Source organism: Trachypithecus francoisi, unplaced genomic scaffold (genome assembly GCF_009764315.1).
Source record: "Trachypithecus francoisi isolate TF-2019V2 unplaced genomic scaffold, Tfra_2.0 Lachesis_group20, whole genome shotgun sequence".
Classification (NCBI taxonomy): domain Eukaryota; kingdom Metazoa; phylum Chordata; class Mammalia; order Primates; family Cercopithecidae; genus Trachypithecus; species Trachypithecus francoisi.
In genome coordinates, this window is record NW_022681466.1 from 25,292,620 (window position 1) to 25,306,560 (window position 13,941).

Below are 13,941 nucleotides of genomic sequence, written 5' to 3' on the forward strand. Positions count from 1 at the left end.
TCGCTCTGTCACCCGGACTGGAGTGCAGTGGCCAGATCTCAGCTCACTGCAAGCTCCGCCTCCCGGGTTTACGCCATTCTCCTGCCTCAGCCTCCCGAGTAGCTGGGACTACAGGCGCCCGCCACCTCGCTCGGCTAGTTTTTGTATTTTTAGTAGAGACGGGGTTTCACCGTGTTAGCCAGGATGGTCTCGATCTCCTGACCTCGTGATCCGCCCGTCTCGGCCTCCCAAAGTGCTGGGATTACAGGCGTGAGCCACCGCGCCCGGCCAATATATATTAGAATTCTTAACCCTGGCCAGGTGCAGTGGCTCACGCCTGTAATCCCAGCACTTTGGGAGTCCGAAGTAGGCAGATCACTTGAGGGCAGAAGTTTGAGACCATCCTGGCTAACACGTTGAAACCCCGTCTCTACTAAAAAAAATACAAAAAAACTAGCCGGGCAAGGTGGCGGACGCTTGTAGTCCCAGCTACTCGGGAGGCTGAGGCAGGAGAATGGCGTAAACCCGGGAGGCGGAGCTTGCAGTGAGCTGAGATCCGGCCACTGCACTCCAGCCTGGGCGACAGAGCGAGACTCCGTCTCAAAAAAAAAAAAAAGAAGAAGAAAAGAAAATCAGCTGGGCGTGGTGGCAGACACCTGTAATCCCAGTTACTGGGGAGGCTGAGGCAGGAGAATCGCCTGAACCCGGAGGTGGAGATTGCAGTGAGTTGAGACTGCGCCACTGCACTCCAACCTGTGTGACAGTGCGAGACTCCGTCTCAAAAAAAAAAAAAAAAAAGAATTCTTAACCCTTAGTGACCTTAATTTCCATGGAAATGAGAAAGTAAGCCTTTGTGAATTGTGTGTCACACCAGCAATCTATAGATTGGTAAATCTATGAACCATAATTTCTAGAAGCATGAGCTTTCTCATAGTACAATTTGTCAGTGAAGAACATGTTTATCAATGGTCCAAAATGTCTTTAGTCTCCCTGTAATAATAAACTGTAAAGGAGGCAAAATATCATTTATATCCCTTTAAGTTTTTTGTTTGTTTGTTTTGCGAGGCCTAAAAACTAAACTGTTGTTTGTACAGATTTCCCTCCTCCTCAACTTTCTATTCTTGATGCTAAGAGTGTTAAAACCGTCTGGTGGCTGAGCATGGTGGCTCACGCCTGTAATCCTAGCACTTTGGGAGGCTGAGGCCGGTGGAACACTTGACCTCAGGATTTCAAGACCAGCCTGGGCAACATGGTGAAACCCCTCTCTACAAAAAATACAAAAATTTGCTGGGTGTGATAGCTTGGGCCTGTAGTCCCAGACACTTGGCGGGGCTGAGGCGGGAGGATTGCTTGAGCCCGGGAGGCAGAGGTTGCCGTGAGCCGAGATCTTGCCACTTGCACTCCAGAGTAGGCGACAGAGACCCTGTTTCAAAAAAGTAATAATAAAACCTTCTGGTATAGGAAGGACATCTTTTACATGGGAATTTTATCTTACTTACATTTATTTAATTCACTTATTTTCAACACTTATGCTTGGATTGCCTATAAAGATGAGATAATAAACAACTCGTCATCATTTTGTTTTTCTTGCTGACAAATTTTGTAATAAAAAGACAACATAAGCTTGTTTTACCAGTAAACCTAGATAGGAAATCATGCATCTGTACGATATTTAATCCCAAAAACTATGAAAACATGTCTGTTTTAATCAAACCAACAATATCCTTATTTGCCAAAGATTACCCAAGTCAGGTGAGCTGCAAAAGTATTTGAGGTAGTTCTTAATTTTCTGAGAGAATACTTCATTTATATAAGCACTTATTTTTCTTAAAGCCAACAAAATAGAGCTTTTTTTATAATTTAATTTTGAAGCATTAAAAGGAGATAGAAACTATGATACCTATATCATACATACAGACGTATATACATGTAAACAGCAACGGATCTTATAGCTTTCATTTAAATATCTTAGCCACGTTCCGGGTACAATAATATAAAACTCCTGAATTTATTAAAGAATATTTGGATCCAAATTGTTCTTCTGGCCAATGGAACAAGATTTCTTGCCCAGATGGCTAAAGCTTTTGAATAAGATTTGTGAAGGGACTTTTAAGATATTTTTTCATTTGATTTCTGTAAGGAACCTTATAAAGAGGCAATTTTTTATTCATTTAATCTTTTAGATGCCTCTGTATACCAATTAAAGAATGCATCCCATTGCTTTTGTAGCATTTTTGAACCTTTCTTTTCTAATGCACCTTGCAAGTGAACAGTTTTATCTAGGTCAAAACTTTCCCTCTGTGGCCACTGTAACTCTTAAGTTGTCGTCAGCAAAGTTAACCCATTTTTCCAAAAATACACATGTTCCTCATAATTATTGCTCATAAAGTTAGCCACTGTCCCGGAAAGTGTCGTCTCAGACTCCTGGAGTCCCAGACTCCTTAGATTTGGAGGAACTCACTTTCTTTTTTTTTTTTTTTTTTTTTTTGTTGAGACGGAGTCTCGCTCTGTCGTCCAGGCTGGAGTGCAGTGGCCAGATCTCGGCTCACTGCAAGCTCCGCCTCCCGGGTTTACGCCATTCTCCTGCCTCAGCCTCCCGAGTAGCTGGGACTACAGGCGCCCACCACCTCGCCCGGCTAGTTTTTTGTATTTTTTAGTAGAGACGGGGTTTCACCGTGTAGACCAGGATGGTCTCGATCTCCTGACCTTGTGATTCGCCCGTCTTGGCCTCCCAAAGTGCTGGGATTACAGGCTTGAGCCACCGTGCCCGGCCGGAACTCACTTTCAAAAGGCACCTGTCTGAGGCTTTTAACTGGATCCATTTCAGTAAATTATCAGATCTGATTTGCTCCTGGAGCCAGTCCTGTCTAAGAATTGTTCAAATAAACTTGGAGAACTCAAAACACAAATTCCTGAAGCTTGGAATCTGAGATAGAATTCACCCATGACCTCCAATTGCTACAAGAGAACAATTGGCACAATGAGCCCTGTCAGGTACCCTTACTTGGTCACTCAGTGCTCTTAAGGGACACTGGATTTCTACTTCAGATCCCACTTCTGACACCAATCTGTTAAAAGAAAAGCTTTAGGCCGGGTGTGGTGGCTCACGCCTGTAATTCCAGCACTTTGGGAGGCCAAGGTGGGTGGATCACCTGAGGTCAGGAGTTCAAGACCAGCCTGGCCAACATGGTGAAACCCCGTCTCTACTAAGAATACAAAAATTAGCCAGACATGGTGGCGGGCACCTGTAGTCCCAGCTACTCAGGAGGCTGAGGCAGGAGAATGGCTCGAACCCGGGAGGTGGAGGTTGCAGTGAGCCAAGATCACACCATTGCACTCCCGCTTGGGCAACAAGAGTGAAAGTCCATCTCAAAAAAAAAAAAAAAAAAAAAAAACACCTAAACCAGTAAAGGCTTGAAGAACTCCACCTGACTATGTGGTCAAGTAGTACTTACAGACAGAAAAAAAAGTAACATGTAGAAATAGCCTATTTACAACTTGAAATTTGCCTTACCTGGACAGGTCTAAGCAGTCTGCGATTGGCTGAAAGCTCAGTTGCAGTGATTGGCTGAGACTCAGCTACTTGTTACAAGAAATTCTCATGTCAGGTTTGTTTGCATATTAAGCTGGGTGTCAGTTCACTATGTATGGAGGTAGCTTTAGGCCAAATGTAATCTAATTTAACACCTCCAGCTTGAAAGACAAAACTAAACCAAATCAACAAAGAAACAAAAAAAAGAAAATTCAATGATTTATGTGCATGCATAACTTTGATAAAAATAAAAATGATAATTATTTACATTGGCAACTAGAAAATAGATAGCTATATCCTCAGGTAACAGATGTCTCCAGGTGGATGAGATTGTGGGTGGTTTTTCTTGTTGTTGATATTTTCTGTGCATCTCTTAAAAAGCATCTAATGCTTTGCAAAGAACATAAGAAACAGATTAGTACATTGGTGGCCTTGGAGGAAACAATCTCAATAAAACATGTGTTTATTAATGAATGTATTCCCCCATCCCTTTCCAAAAATGTTCATAGGTGTAGTTATAGTAAAAAGTAAGAGGCAGTCTTGTCAGAGCCAGTAAAGTAACCCACCATCCTGGTTTGCCCAAGACCAAGCAGTTTCCCAAGATGCTGGACTTTCAATGCTAAAACCAGAGACATCCCATCCATACTGGAAGAGTTGATCACTCTAGTCTGTGTAATTTGCAAAGACTCTCCATATCCCTTGGTTCCTATGAGTCTCAAATCCACCCGGTGAGGTCCAGGTGGGCCAGTGGATGGTCACCTCAATTTCAGAAGAGAGGCAGCTAAGGCTCAGGGAAGCTCCCTATCCCTGACCCAGAAAAAGCCTTAAGAGAAAGAGGTCTTTTAAACTATGTGCATATATCACTTTGATAAAATTAAAAATTAGTTTTAAGAAAGAGTGAGGCCCGGGCGCGGTGGCTCATGCCTGTAATCCTAGCACTTTGGGAAGCCGAGGCTGGCAGATCATGAGATCAAGAGATCGAGACCATGCCGGCCAACATGGTGAAACCCCGTCTCTACTAAAAATACAAAAAGTAGCTGGGTGTGGTGGTGCGCACCTGTAGTCCCAGCTACGAGGGGGGCTGAGGCAGGAGAATCGCTTGAACCCGGGAGGTGGAAGCCAAGATGATACTACGACACTCCAGCCTGGGCAACAGAGTGAAACTCTGTCTCAAAAAAAAAAATAAATAAATAAAGAGTAGGAATCCAGAATGGTAGAAAGAAAATCAGCCTGGGAGGGATGAACTGCAAAGGACCATGAGGTAACATGGGAGCAGTTTTGTGGGTGTATACAACTGTCAAAACTCACTGATTGTACACTTTAAATGGGCACAATTTTTTGTTGCTCTTAAATTATGCCTCAGAGAGAGAGAGAGAGAGAATCTAAGGAAATGGGAGCAGTCATGGCATCCTTGGAGAACTCACACCTGGGACAACAACTTCGCATTTGTGTATTTGGTCTCTCACCTCCTCACCTGTCTTCCACTCCACCCCTATCTCTGATGGAACGTCTCTCTAGCTAAGCCATCTTCCTCAAGAGAGCCCAGTTCTCTGTGGGGCTGCCACAGCACTAAACTGTTCTCTCTGTCCCCAGGACTCCAACCTGTCTGTGCACACAGACAACCCGGACCTCACTCCCTGCTTCCAGAACTCCCTGCTGGCCTGGGTGCCCTGCATCTACCTGTGGGTCGCCCTGCCCTGCTACCTGCTCTACCTGCGGTACCATGGTCGTGGCTACATCATCCTCTCCCACCTGTCCAGGCTCAAGACGGTCAGTGGCCCAGGGATCTCCTACCGATGGGGCTGGGCCCTGGGGATTCTGTTTTTATTTTTTAATTTAACTAATTAATTAATTAATTAATTTAGAGACAGTTTCACTCTGTCGCCCAGGCTGGAGTGCAGTGGCATGATCTTGGCTCACTGCAACCTCTGCCTTATGGGTTCAAGTGATTCTCCTGCCTCAGCCTCTTGAGTAGCTGGGATTACAGGCATGTGCCACCATGCCCAGCTAATTTTTGTATTTTTAGTAGAGATGGGGTTTTGCCGTGTTGGCCAGGCTGGTCTCCAACTCCTGACCTCAGGTGATCCGCCTCCCAAAGTGCTGGGATTGCAGATGTGAACCACGGTGCCCAGCCAGGATTCTGCTTTTAACAAGGCCCTCTCCCACCTCCTCGGCTGGACTAGGTTACCCAGTCTCACCTGACCTGCCTGGGGCCATGGGAATGTGACAACTGAGAGTATATACAGCCAGCTGACATATTCCTCACTTGGGAAAGTTTAAGCAAGTTCAGCAACACTCTCCCCACCCCAAACAAGCTTCTGGCCAGCTCCATTCCCGGGCCTCAGTGCCAGCCCCAGGCAGGTCTAGTGGATTCTGGCGGCTTCAGGTACAAAGACCCCTTCCCAGTGAGGACTGTCCTTGCCTCTGGGGATGGGGATTCCAATCTGTGCTCTCTTCATAGGTCCTGGGCGTCCTGCTGTGGTGCGTCTCTTGGGCGGACCTTTTTTACTCCTTCCATGGCCTGGTCCACGGCCGGGCCCCTGCCCCTGTTTTCTTTATCACCCCCCTGGTGGTGGGGATCACCATGGTCAGTGTGGGGCCCTGGGAAAGTGGATGGGGGAGGTCTCCAGTGGGTTGTGGACTGTGATAAGGAAACTGTGGGCTCTGAAGAGAGGGCTGGACATGTTGGGAGTGGGAAGAAGAAGGGGGGGGGCCCAGAAACTTCTGGTCATGTGGGATGGGGAGAAATGGAGGCAGGTCCAGATGTGTGTGTTCTGCCCGGGCCTCCCTGCCCTCCCTGCACAGCTGCTGGCCACCCTGCTGATACAGTATGAGCGGCTGCAGGGCGTACAGTCTTCAGGGGTCCTCATTATCTTCTGGTTCCTGTGTGTGGTCTGCGCCATCGTCCCCTTCCGCTCCAAGATCCTTTCAGCCAAAGCAGAGGTAAGGTCGGGGGAGAGGGGAACCTGCCAGGTTTAGCCCTGATAGGAGGGTGACCTCAGCGTTCAAAGTCACTGCTGGATCCCAGGTCCCTCCCAGAGGCTTCAAGTAAAAACACAATTGTGTTGTTGTCCACTTGCCGCATTTCTACCTGGAAGCAGGCTGAGGAGGGGCACCAGTGTAACACAGGAATGAGCAAAGATGCCACCACTGTTGGATCGTCATGTGAGGGTAGGGGGCTGTTCCACAGCACCCACCCAGCAAGTGCAATGTCTGACGTGGGTGTCAGTCAGTGTCCCTGTAATGAACACATGTATGCAGACACGTGTGAAGAGTTCTGGCTTACCTAGAGGTCCCATTAGCACGTTCCCTTCCTTTCTTCCCGCCTCCCTCAGTTCCTGGCCTTCCTCTTGATCTTCAGTGGCCGCGATGTTGGGCTGGTGGGATGGAACACTGCAGGTCAACCTAGTGCCTCCCATTTCTCCATCTCAGCGGGAAGCAGGCAAGGAGAGTAGCTAAGAACATGGGCCCTGAACAACCCAATTGCTCCCCGTGTGGACTCGGGCAGGTCGCTGAAACCTTTGGAGCCTCATTTCCTTAATTGCAGAAAGGGCATTGTGGGCTGTCCTGCCTGTAGGCTGGTGTCCCAGTTAGACAAGGTCCTGTAGTTAAGGTGCTGGCACCACACCTGGCACAGGTGACACACCTGGTCCTCGCTGAACCAGAGCCCCCTTGTGATCCTTCCCCATCTCTCAGAGTCCTCTGAGTGGGGACCTGGAGGCCCCCAGGTACTGCCTTCTGCCCCAGAGGAGCCTGATGCCCCAGGGGATTCTGCAGGGCAGGGGCTGCAGGCCCAGCTTTTCCAATGCTTCTGACGCCCTCCACTCTCCCACCCAGGGCAAGATCTCAGACCCCTTCCGCTTCACCACTTTCTACATCCACTTTGCCCTGGTACTGTGTGCCCTCATCTTGGCCTGCTTCAGGGAGAAACCTCCACTTTTCTCCGCAAAGAATGTCGACCCTGTGAGTTTGCCATGGAGGGTGCGGGGGCTCCATAGCTCAGTCTTCAGCCCAGCTCTGACCAGCAGCCCCTCTAGCTCCTTTCAAAGTGGGAGAGAGGTCATCTCCACAATCTGTAAACTGGGTCTTGGAGCAGGAAGGAACAAGGGTCCCCTCCATTTCCCTACTCTGCTTTGAGAGGGTGGTGGGCACTCCTGATTCCCCCATCCTATTCTCTCGCCTTCTAGAATCCCTACCCTGAGACCAGCGCTGGCTTTCTCTCCCGCCTGTTTTTCTTGTGGTTCACAAAGTGAGTTGGCTCTTCCACCAGCCCGGGCCAGAGGGAGGGGAGGGATAGAAGGTGAGATGGAGGAAGGGGAGGCAGGCCAGCAGTTTAGGGACCTGGCTGGCCACCTACCCCACCCCCCACTGCAGTGGGCACGGGTCAGATGAGGGTGGGGAAGTGGTCCAGGAGGGCGGCCGAATGCAGAGGCCTGGCCTGGCCCAGCGCCACCCCCAGGCTACAGGCCAGCTCTGCATCTGGCAGGCTGCGGGGATAGGCCCAGGAGGCTAGAAGAAGACTATCATTAGTTCTGAGCTCTTCTGTTCGTGATAAACTTGCAGCCTGTCATCTCCTTGGCTGCCCCTCAGAGCGGCTTGAGCAGGATAATTGTGTCTGTGACCTAGGTGACTGCTCATTAACCCCACAGCACTGAGGAAGCACCCGAGGCTGGGGCCGAATCTCCCAGGCCTTGTCCTTACCCGGGGCCCCAGCCAGAGTGGATTCCATCACCAGGGCCTGAGGCAGAGAAGAGATGGGGCACCTGGGGAGGAGGAGGAGAAGGTGGTAGTGGTAGGAACTTGGGAGGGAGAGCCAGTGACCTCCAGCCTGTTTACTGAGGAAATGAAGGAGACACCTTTCGTGGTCACAGTGCCCGAGGGAGACCCTCCTTTCTGGAGACCCTGGGGCCCTGGAGACACTGGCCCTTGGCTCCAGGCTGCTAAACCCTGACCCTCTGCGGGGCTGCCTGCGGGCTTCACCTCTCTGCAGGATGGCCATCTATGGCTACCGGCATCCTCTGGAGGAGAAGGACCTCTGGTCCCTGAAGGAGGAGGACAGATCCCAGATGGTGGTGCAGCAGCTGCTGGAGGCATGGAGGAAGCAGGAAAAGCAGGCGGCACAGTGAGGCCCTCCCCCTGCCCGCAGCCCCACCACCCAGCCCCTTCGCTTCCCCCAGGTCTCCTGCAGATGACGCTGGTAGACCTGGGAGGGTGGCATTCCTGGGGTGGGGAGCAGAGCAGGACCAGGTGATTTCTTGACAGCCTCAGGACCATTCTATGGGAAGCTTAGGCCTGGAAGGGGCTAGTTCTCCCAGCTCTGGTGGGGGCAGGAGAATGGCTGGCACTTTGGAGCACCTACTCCATCCCAGGTCCCATCCTAAGCATATAAATGAACTCAATTTTTCAACAGCCCTAAAGGGTAGGTTCTAGTGTCCCTGTGTTACAGATGGGGACAATGGGGCCAGGTGTGATGGCCCACACCTGTAATCCCAACACTTTGGGATGCTAAGGCAGGAGGATTGCTTGAGTCCAGGAGTTCAAGATGAGCCTGGGCAATATAGTAAGACTTTGTCTCTACAAAAAGTAAACAAAATGAGCTGGGCATGGTGGCGTGCACCTGTAGTCCCAGCAACTTGAGAGGCTGAGGTGGGGGGATCATTTGAGCCCGAGAGGTCAAGGCTACAGTGAGCTGAGATTGTGCCACTGTACTCCAGTCTGGGCAATAGAGTGAGACCTTATCTCAACAACAACAGAAACAGATGGAGACCCCGAAGCACAGAAATGTAACAGAGGACCTCCCAGGGTCCCCAAGTTGGTGGTGACAGAGCTGGAATCCACATGGAGCTGGTTGGCCTCAGAGGTCCTCCTCACATCACTGCACTACCCTGCCTGACTGAAAGGGCTGATTCCAGGGTCAGGAGCCAGCATACCCCTGCCAATTCTGCCTCCTCCTGTCTGGAGGCAGGGGCTGAATGAGATGATCTTCCCCTGAGGGGTCTTCCCACTGGCAGCCTCCTATCAAGGATCACAAACCTGTCTCTGGCCAACTGCCTCATCAAGAGAGCTGGAGCTCAGCATCATCCTTCCCCACCCAATTCTGACCCCAGGATTGAACCCTCCCTCCTCCCATCCACAATCCAGGCCTAGGAGTTCAATGTTTGCTCAGCCTGGAGCTTCTGGTTGTCACCAGCTGTTGGAGGAAACTGGGTCTGGGTGTGGTTAGCAGTATCCTGGCTTCCATAGCTTGGAGCCTCCAGGAAGACCTATGGGCCCCCAGTCTGCCTGCTGCACCCCCTCTCAGTCCCTCCATGCCACTCCACCCACTTCCTGTTCAGCTGCCCCGTGGCTGTGCCACCAGCCATCCTCGATCTTATCTCCCCTTCCCTCTTGGCATTCTCCCTGGAGCCAGCACTGGGGAGGCAAGGAGAGAGCCAGACGCAGGAGGATAGCTGGGTTTTAGAGCCCTTGTGGTAGCAGTCTGGCCACCCTTCAGATGCCCTCTGGCAGCTAAGGACAGAGCCACTTGTGCAATTCTTATGCTGTCTATCCCCCTCCCAGCTCTGAGAGCCAAGAAAACAGCTCCCTCCTCCTCCTCACTCCTAGGCAACCCAGCCTAGCCCTTGGCTTCCTGGAGCCCCTGTCCCCATTCCTAACCCATTGCTTCTTCCTCCCCGGACCAGACACAAGGCTGCAGTGGCACCTGGGAAAAATGCCTCCAGCGAGGATGAGGTGCTGCTGGGTGCCCGGCCCAGGCCCCGGAAGCCCTCTTTCCTGTGGGCCCTGCTGGCCACCTTCGGCTCCAGCTTCCTCATCAGCGCCTGCTTCAAGCTGATCCAGGACCTGCTGTCCTTCATTAATCCGCAGCTGCTCAGGTCTGTCCACCCTCCGGCTCACTACAGCCCTACCCTGGGCAGCAGGGCTGGCTGGCTGGCCCAGAGGAAGGAACAATGTACAGTGAAAAGAACCCCAGACCAGGAACCAGGGAGGCTAGCTCCACTTTCCATATGACCCTTGGCAAGAGGCATTGCCTGACTTGTTTCCTCACTCACATTCAACTTAGAATTGCTGTGCATATCCTATGTGCCAGACACCCTGGTGCATACGTTAACAACCATTGGGTCTTTAAATCTTCCCAACAATCGTATGTGGAATTGCCCCATTCCCATGTCACAAATGAGAAAGCAGGAACTCAGAGAGGTGAACTGACTTGGCCAAGGGCACACAGCAAAGAAGGAATCGGGTCTGAGTCTAGGACTCTGAGGTCCGACTGCGGTGCTCTGTCCTCACCATTAGGCTCTAACATCTGTCTCGGGAGTGGCTTGGACTAGAATGAGCTCTCAAATGAGAGGGTGGGAAGGAGAGCTGCAGGGAGCTGAGTCCCCACCTTCTTGCCCCTCCGTGCATGCATTAATTTGTTTGGCAAACACTTATTGAACCTCCAGGGTACCAGAATGGTGCTCAATGCTAGGGATCTGAGGTCAATAAGACAGCGTCCTGAGGTCTTATGGGAGAAACCAGCGTGTAAATCAGTTAGAATTCAGTGAGGGGTGGAAGTGTTCTCAGGTGTCTGGAAAACCCCCGGAGGGGCAAAGAAGCCAGCCTGGGATGGAGCAGGGAGCGCCCACTGGCTCGGGAGATCAAAAAAATTTGGAGAGACAAGTAGGTGAAGAAATAAGAGAAAGTTCAGCCTCAGCTTAGTCACAAAGCCCTGAAACAGCATGACTCAGGTGTTTCTGAGTGGCAGAGGAAATGGCAACGAGAAGGAGGGGCAGGAAAACAGAGAGAGGGAGAGCTAAGGATATCCTTGAAAGATCTGAGCCAGGGAGGGGCATCTGGCTTCAAGGATCTCCTGCCAGGAGTGTGGGGGATGTAGGGCAGGGTGGCTGGATGGAAGCAGGCCAACCCGGTCAGATGGAGTCCAGGCCAGGAATGAGACAAGCATTCAGGAGCTATTTGGGAGATGGGCGTGTGTACCAGAGAGACAGAGGAGTGCCAGGCAACCTGGGTGCTGGCCGGGGTAACTGGAGGATGATGGATCTTCTGCTGAGATGATGGGCTCAGTGAGAGAAGGAAGCTGGGCGTGGGGCAAGGTGGTGGATGGAGTCTGGTCACGTTGGGCCAGCTAGCTGGAAGTCAAACTCCTGAGTCCAAGAGTTTGAGACCAGCCTGAGCAACCCTCTCTTTACAAAAAAAAAAAAGTGAAAATATTAGCCAGGCCTGGTGGCATATGCCTAGAGTCAGTCCTAGCTACTCAAGAGGCTGAGGTGGGAAGACTGCTTGAGCCTGAGAGGTTGAGGCTGCCATGAGCTGTGATGGCACCACTGCACTCGAGTCTAGGTGACAGAGAGAGACCCTGTCTCAAAAAAAAAAAAAAAGAAAGAAAGAAAGAGAGAGAGAGAGAAAGAGAGACACCAGTCACTGGGCACTGGTCTGGGGCCCACCCTACTCCAATATGACTTCCTCACCAAATGAGGCCACCTTCACAGATACCAGGGGTTGGGAGCTGAACATATCTTTTTGGAAGACACAACTCAAGCTATCACAGAAGGGGAGGCCTGGCTATGATTATGGCTGGAGGGCTCCATGGGGTCGACAGGAGAGTGTCCCAACGATGAAGAGACTCGGTCATGTCAATAGGTGAAAGTGTAGAGCTTCCAGCAGAGGTGGCCAGGATGAAGCTCAGAGGCAGAGGGAGCAACAGCACAGCAAGTTCCTGAGGAGGCAGAGGAAGGCCAGGGCTCGAGGGCAGGGACATCCTCCAACAGCCTGAGCACCAGAAAAAGGAGGACAAGCCACTAGAGGGCAGTTTGTGGGTGGCAAGGAGTTTGTGAGTGGCAGGGAGTCCTCAATGGGTGGCTAAGCAAGAAGGCAGGTAGCTGCTGAGAGAGGTGGGAGGCTGGGACAGGCCTGAAGGGAAGAGAAGAGAGGTGAAGAAGGCCCCAAGATTGGGGGTAGATTAGGGACCCAGAGAAGGTCCCTAGGCAGGGCTGGGAGCCACTGAGGTTGGAAAGGTGGATTTGTGCAGTGAGAGTCTTTGTGGTCATATGGCAGAATCTAGAGCCCCCAGCAGCCTAGGAGAAGGAGCAGGGAAGTCCAATCAATGGAAAGGTGGCATTTCTTCCTGCCATATGTCAGGAGGTAAGAAGGCAGGCAGGTGAGGCTGGTGGTGAGAGCGTGATAGATAGGGTGTGCAGCAGGGTCTGTGGTGGATAGAGAAGGAGGCGAAGGCAGAGTGGAGCTAGGACGTCATGGTCTTGAGGCAGTACTGGGTTGGCCCTCTCTGGCCCAAGGGGTTGGAGGGGGTGGAGGTTTCAGAGGCCGGGGGTGCAGTGGAGACTGTGGGTAAGAGCAAAGGGCAGCAGAGGAGGGAGCAGCCATGGGGGGAGCACTGCCCACCTCACCCGCCTCTCCTCCCTACAGCGTCCTGATCAGGTTTATCTCCAACCCCATGGCCCCCTCCTGGTGGGGCTTCCTGGTGGCTGGGCTGATGTTCTTGTGCTCCATGATGCAGTCGCTGATCTTACAACAGTATTACCAGTGCATCTTCGTGACTGGGCTGAAGTTTCGTACTGCGATCATAGGTGTCATCTATAGGAAGGTCAGCTGGAGCAGGACTCAGGGGAGAGGCTGGCCCTGGGCAGCTTGCAAGATGCTCACAGCCAAGTCCACCCATCTACTGTCTACCTGCAGGCTCTGGTTATCACCAATTCAGTCAAACGTGCATCCACCGTGGGGGAAATTGTCAACCTCATGTCAGTGGATGCCCAGCGCTTCATGGACCTTGCCCCCTTCCTCAACCTACTGTGGTCAGCACCCCTGCAGATCATCCTGGCGATCTACTTCCTCTGGCAGGTAACTCTCCAACCCTGACCTCTGCCCCCTTCCTCTGACCTTGCTGCAGAAGTGGCAAGAGAGGATTATTCTGGAACTGGGCGCATGGCACATGCTTGTAGGCCCAACTACTCAGACGGCTGAGGCAGGAGGATCACTTGAGCCCAAGAGTTCTGGCTGCAGTGCACCACGATTGTGCCTGCGAATAGCCACCGCACTCCAGCCTGGGCAACATAGCAAGACCTTGTATCTAAAAAGAAAGAAAAAAAAAGAAAAAAGAAAAAGGGTTATTCTGGGTTAGCAGAGGGGATATAGAATTGACACAAGAGCTGGCCAGGCGCGGTGGCTCATGCCTGTAATCCCAGCATTTTGGGAGGCCAAGACAGGTGGATCACAAGGTCAGGAGTTCAAGACCATCCTGGCCAGGATGGTGAAACCCCATCTCTACTAAAAATACAAAAATTTGCCAGATGCAGTGGTGGGTGCCTGTAGTCACAGCTACTCAGGAGGCTGAGGCAGGAGAATCACTTGAACCCGGGAGGCAGAGGTTGCAGTGAGCTGAGATCGTGCCACTGCACTCCAGCCTGGGTGACAGAGCA

General features: G+C 51.5%; 1 protein-coding gene across 3 annotated transcripts in view; it reads left to right on the forward strand.

Annotated features, from left to right (window-relative positions):
• ABCC3 (ATP binding cassette subfamily C member 3) overlaps nucleotides 1-13,941 on the forward strand; it is a 57,346-nt gene that overhangs the window by 16,559 nt on the left and 26,846 nt on the right. For all 3 annotated transcript variants that reach the window (XR_004430660.1, XM_033183500.1, XM_033183499.1), the window contains exons 2-10: nucleotides 5,105-5,281; nucleotides 5,973-6,098; nucleotides 6,317-6,454; nucleotides 7,349-7,474; nucleotides 7,699-7,760; nucleotides 8,502-8,633; nucleotides 10,192-10,383; nucleotides 12,932-13,109; nucleotides 13,202-13,363. Coding sequence is in view for 2 of the 3 variants with exons in the window: in XM_033183500.1 (XP_033039391.1) it covers nucleotides 5,105-5,281; nucleotides 5,973-6,098; nucleotides 6,317-6,454; nucleotides 7,349-7,474; nucleotides 7,699-7,760; nucleotides 8,502-8,633; nucleotides 10,192-10,383; nucleotides 12,932-13,109; nucleotides 13,202-13,363 (1,293 nt within the window). In the remaining variant the exon portion in view is untranslated. The remainder of the gene's footprint in view (nucleotides 1-5,104; nucleotides 5,282-5,972; nucleotides 6,099-6,316; nucleotides 6,455-7,348; nucleotides 7,475-7,698; nucleotides 7,761-8,501; nucleotides 8,634-10,191; nucleotides 10,384-12,931; nucleotides 13,110-13,201; nucleotides 13,364-13,941) is intronic.